Source organism: Morone saxatilis, unplaced genomic scaffold (assembly GCF_004916995.1).
Source record: "Morone saxatilis isolate NCDOM2014 unplaced genomic scaffold, NCSU_SB_2.0 Contig9, whole genome shotgun sequence".
Taxonomy (NCBI): Eukaryota; Metazoa; Chordata; class Actinopteri; family Moronidae; genus Morone; species Morone saxatilis.
The window spans coordinates 20883583-20889828 of NW_023340268.1; the positions used below are offsets into that span (position 1 = coordinate 20883583).

Here is a 6246-nt window from a genome sequence, read left to right on the forward strand (position 1 = left end):
GTGTTTTTAATAGTTTCTGTACAAAAATGGAGCTCTACAGCACAGAGGAAGAAGATATATCAGGCTGTGATACACACACAACACTGTTGTTGGTCAGGGTACTTTCATTGAATTTGTTGATGGTAGAAAACTACAGCTTACATGTCTTTTAAAGCAGCTAATGCTCAGTGAGATAGTGATGAAACGCAGCCTGAGCCCTGGATCACCTCACAGCTAACCACCACTTCCTTCCTCTCTTTGGCCTTCCTCCCAGCCCCCCATCAGGGCTCAGTATCGATCTGCGTGGCCACGAGGGTGGGAGAAGGAGTTCCTTTGTCTCAATACCACCGTGACCTCTGAACCCTGACCCCTGCTCGCTCACCAGCCCCTCCTCCTCATTTGCACACCACATCCCATTGTTGCTATGGCAATGGTGACCTCTGACCTCTCTTGGGCACCTACATCTGTTATCAATTAAACGGATAGGATCCTTTTCCTTCTCTGAATATTACATTTATGTTTGGGAGAAAAAAGGGAACATGTGAATGCAATCAGACCTATAGCAGATACTTAAAGACAGGAAGTTGTGGGATTATTTTTATCATTGCCCACCATGAGTAATGAAGTTCAACCTAATAGATGCTATCACATTAATAACGGCCTGCAATCTGCAAATCTAACTCCTTTTCTCTTAACTGCAACATTCATGATTTGGAAACCAGTGAGAAGGATGAAGTAGGAACATCTGAACGCAATCAAATCCAGCAGGTATTTAAAGACAGGAAGATTCATTTTATCACTGCCAGCCATGATTAATATACTCAAATCTACAAGATGCTATCAAATTAATAGCTTAATTCCCCAAACAAGCTTCAAAGTCAAACAGAGCAATTGCAAATAAATAGCCATTTCCTCCAGTAGCATTAACTTATAGGTTCATTTATAGCCCAGGAGTTTGTGTTTGCTAACAGAGAGATAAAGTTTGAAGTGATGAAGCTACACAGAGGCGGAGCGTTGGGGGTTGAAGAATCCTGAAGAGATCAAACAATCTATTGATCCAGATCAGCCTGCTGCTCCACAAACAGCCAACACCTACAGGCTTTCTGTTTGAGAACGTTTTTAGCCTAAACGCAAATTTCATCAATAAGATGATAAGCTGACATTACTTGTAATAGTGTCATACTTTACTTAACCCTTTAGCACTTTTTTATGAGGCTTCAAAATTTCAATACCGGTCTAGACTGTACCATTGCGCCAACATAGAAAAATACTGAGTAGAGGATTAGAAAAAACTAGCATAAACTTCTGTGACTGATGCATCAATATATACATGGGTTCACAGACTCCCACTCAAAGCGGAGGCTGGGGGAGGTGGCCTTTACACTCTTTTTTTATATAAACGTCACAACATGAAATAGTCCCAAACTGTCTCAGTTTCTCAGACTGGACTTACCTGTCACCCTTGGAGCGTCGTTTCTGGGCGCTCTTTGGTCTTCTCTCGCTGCCGAGACATGGTGCTCCATTGGGCCCAGTAACCCGGACAGACTCCAGCCCTTTAGATGATTTCTTAAAGGTGAACTCCACGGCCTCGCCTTCTCTGAGGCTGCGGAAGCCCTCCATGTGCAGTTTGCTCTGTTAAATAGAAAGTTTACTGGGTTTTAGCAGTTGCCACAGTTGGTGTTATCGAAAAGTTTTCTTTTTTAGAACTAATACCAAAAACCTTCCAGGCCCACAACTTTACTTTTTTGGTTCACTCTAATTGTTCTGTTTCTTTCAGAGGAAAAGCTCTACAAACCCACTGTACACTACCTGATCAGCACCAAACCGCCATCAGATACAGTTAAAGTCTAGCATTTAGTAGCTAAAGAGCCATTCCCCTCAGGAGTTGGTGGAGACCAAAAACAGCTCAAAGAGAGTGAATACTTTCACTTCCACTTAATTCAATTCATCATGTGGACACAAACACCATGAAGCTCCGTAACTGCTGGATCATGATAATCAATGTTCTAGTCCAGTTAGTGTTGATTGTAAATGTAGTAAATTGAAGCAATAGATTCTTTGGTGCATGCCATATAGACAAATGCTCTTCTCTTGCTTGCTCAATAGCTGTGGGCCTCAGAAGCTCACGCCCAATGCATCCATGTCAACCCGGTCTTACTCACGTACTTACATCAGGTAAGTAACGTAGATTATGATCTTTTCCTAAACCTACAAAGTAGCTTTTGTGCCTCTCTAGCCAAACTGCAACCGTTTCACAACGTAATTCCAAAAATTCCAGAATTCTAAAAAACATGCGAGAGGGATACCTACAGTGTAAAAATTTGGAAGTAGCTACTGACCAATCGGCAGTATTTGATGAGTTGGCAGTGAGAATGTGTTCTGGTACATGTAAGCTGTTGGCACAGCTCCGTAAGCAAGATAACTCAGAGTTCTCTGTCAATATAGCACACACTGTGAGATTTATTACTTCAATTGACATTTACCATCAAGACTGATTGGACATCCACATAAAAAGTAGCAAATTTCCCCTTTAAATAAGCCAATTCCACATTTGGTCCTTAAGACAAAGGTGCAGCTTACTTAATAATTGACTGCACACTTGCGAGAACCTGCAATGTTACATTAATAGGAACATGTATCCACTCTGTCAGGGAATCCTCAGCTCGCTCATAAAAACCCAATCCTGTTGACAGCACTGTTAAAACATCAATGCTTTCAAAGACCCCTCCTCCCCTCATGTGTCTCCAGACAAACCTCCAAAGCATTCCTCATTCCAGCCCCATACCCCCCTTCTGATTCCTCAGCACCACCACCTATGTACATGCAGCGAATATGAGTCCATCTGGTCAAGCCTCCAGATGACCGCTGCACTGGAGGACGCTGGGAAATGACACAGGGGAGGAGTGCATTCCTGGGATGGCTACCAGAAGAGGTGGAAAGAATTTATGCATCCTGAGAAAAGTAAATTACCAAACAGTGCACTAGGCTATTGATCTTCCACTAATTAGCTTTCCAGTTGTAGTGGTAAATAAAAAGAAGGATGAACCACGCCAAACACCAGCTGCACCTTTTTTTCTTAAATACCCAAACTCCCTAAATAGATTGAATACTATCCCTTTAAACTCTATAAAACAATCAGTTGGCTATCACTATGAATAATCTCTAACATTTGCTCTACAGATTTTACAAACATATTTTGAGCTCACATTTACATACGCTTCATATTTTCTTTGTTTATTTCCTTTTGAACTCAAGGTGGAGCCCAAATGGGACTCACTCGCAGAAATCAAACCTTAATTAAACAAAGAGAAGGAAGAGAACGCCTAAAACGCAAGCAGATAGACTTTGAGCACTTTGTAGAGTACTACCCATCCACCAAACAATAAAAGCAGACTGTCTGGGACTGCAGCCACCACAAGCCAACCAGCAACAAGCCTTAAATGGTCATCGGTTGGTTAATATACATTAAAGCTGCTGCTGGCTCAGCCGGAGGGAGTACAGAATGTAAACCTGCTGACCAGTATGACCACAGACTCTGTTGACTGCACTTCAACAGTCAGACATTTCCACCTTAATGAATGTCTTTCTGTTGACCACAGCACAATGTAGTCAGCTCAGAAAACAATTTCAGTTATCATCTTTAAAACAGTATACATCTCCTCCGAGTCTAAAGGTGAATTAAGCCCCTCCCTAACTGTAATGTAATAGCCAAGACTCTAGAGGTCCAGTAACCCACACGTAAGGGTCTAAGAAAATATTGGAAAATATCGTATCACGATATTTTATTTTGTGATATTGTATTGATTCTCAAACGAACTGCATACATTTTTGTGGTTAAACCCCCAACAGCTAGATAGCAGTAAAGTGGAGGCAAAGATGTTGGGTGTTAAAGGGACTGTGATAAATACAAGTGTAGATCTAACTGTTCTGTTTGCTTTACAAAAGTGGTATGTTCTTTATACTGTTAACAGTTTTCCTGAAATCTGTTTAAAAATTGCTTCCTTACAGTATCTCAACATACAGCAATATATTGAATCGTAACTCCTGTGTTGTGATACATCATATTGACAGATTTTTGCCAATATACAGCCCTACCACACAGATAGTCTCAAAGGACAATACATGTGCTTCTAGTTGACTGTCAAAGCTCCACCAGACGCCCTGTCTTTCCAGCACAGACAGTATCACTGTGCAGTGGTCAGACAATGTCCACATGCCCCTCATGTGGTCACACACTACAGACCTACAAGGCCACTTCTCATACAGATGTTTGCCCACCCGCCACCCCCCGTAGCATTTTTAAAATTACGCTGGGGGTGGAAAGGGGCAAGTGGACTTTAAGGGGTCAGCTTGCTTCAAACAAAGTGCTTGCTGGATTGTCCAACTTCCTGAAACCCCACTTTTTATTGCTTTTAGGTATGAAAGTACGGTTTGAACTCTCTCAAGCTCTTTTTCTCTTTTTTATTACTCACACTCACACTCACACAAGTACTGCCCATCAATTTTAATGCAAAAAACTTAATGCAACACCATAAGTGCTTTTGAGAAGAGACTGTTTGACTGAAGAGACTGTGCAAATGCATACTATTGTCATCTGCACGAATCATCACATTGAGACTACAAAAGAGTTCATGGAGAGAGGTTGGTTTGTAGACAACAGATTGTGCCACATAGGTTGTTTTTTTTTTAGGCATACTAAGGCCTTAAGCTATGGCAAAGTCTCTGCATATTGTATGATTTGCTAGCAGAACCTTAAAGACCCCCCTCCAGACATTTTTTAAAACTTCCAGTATCTCTGAATATGCAAATGTTGTTGATTTCTAAAGATTTCCTGCTGGACACAATATGTCTCCTCCTTCACTGTAAAGTCCATTCTCAGTGTATCTGCTCATAGGCCCCACCCCTTACAATGAGCACAGAGAAATTTTCCACTTTCAGCTTTCAGCGATGATGTGAAAACATCCTTTCACTGGTAAACTCTGACGGACAATTATCAATACACACTGGTAGGAAAAATAAATAACAACTCGATTATAAGTGAGTGGCCTTTAAAATCTGCTGCAATTCACATTCAGATTTAGAGTGAGTAGAGTACTTAACTTTCTTAACTCATTTAGATTGGTCATGTATAACAATACCAGACACAAATCTACCTTGCTTTCTAACCTCCTGCACCACCAAATTGACAATCAATGATCCACTGAAGCACCCAAAACAAAGGGACCTCTATCACCCCTCTCTTAGTCACCTATCAGACTGAACTTTAACACAGGGCAGGGTAACCTGAGGAAGAGGTCTCTGCCAAAAGGCAACCACAAATCGAGTGGGACTGAAACTCGGGGGTTGGGTGGGCTCCCTGCGATGCTTTAATGACCTTATAAAGGAAGCGGGGCTGGATGGGGAGAGGAATGAGCCTTGTTTTCTCTGCCGGCTTGTAGCCTCTAACCCTTTAAAATAAGAAAATGCTCTGAGCTCTAAACCCCCCCTACACCTTTGGAGGTTCCCAGCAAATATCCTGTCTGTGAGTGGAGTGAGTGGGGGTGACAGAAGTGACTCCAGGCCAATGTTGAACTCTTAAGATGTGTTAAATCTTCAGGTAATTTTAACAAAAACAACATCAGGTGTCTCCCACATTGTTCTTACAAGCCTGATTTGAGGGATAATGCCTGCTTTACTGCAGAAGTCCTTGGCTGGTCTGTAAATTGAAACAGAAACAGCATATAACCGTAACCAGTGATGTTTGCTCATTTTTGCTTGAAAAGTAACTTCACAAATCCCAAATCTTAAAATCCATTTAAAGAACCAGCCTGCTGATCGCCATTTTTCAGTGATTGACTATTCAGCTTAACATGCCAACGCGTAATAAAAATCAACAAATGATCAAATCTTAAATATTTATGTATGTTTCTTTAAATAAACAGGGTTTCTTTATCCATGGTTGAAATCGTATGTGTGTGATATTGTGTGATTTTATATTGTAGCCATTACAGTGTATGTGTTCAGATCGCAAAAACAAATGTCATTTACATGTTAACTTTCTTTCTTTAAAGCTCCAGTGTGTGACATTTTAGGAAAAAAAAAAAGGGGATCATTGTCAGCAAAATGGAATAGTAAAGATTCAGAGGTACTGTTTTCATTAGTGTATAACATCACCTGAAAATTAAAGAACGGTCTGAGTGTTTGTTACTTTAGAATGAGCTGTTTTTATCTACCCGGTCCTCTTTCTACAGAGGCCTGCCATGTTGAAACCGCCACTTCTCCAGTACA

General features: G+C 41.1%; 1 protein-coding gene across 1 annotated transcript in view; it reads right to left on the reverse strand.

Annotated features, from left to right (window-relative positions):
* The window catches only part of LOC118342985 (protein lin-28 homolog A-like), a 13171-nt gene that overhangs the window by 2920 nt on the left and 4005 nt on the right, over positions 1-6246 (reverse strand). The window contains exon 3 of the mRNA XM_035681690.1: positions 1433-1611. Within this exon, the coding sequence (XP_035537583.1) occupies positions 1433-1611 (179 nt within the window). The remainder of the gene's footprint in view (positions 1-1432; positions 1612-6246) is intronic.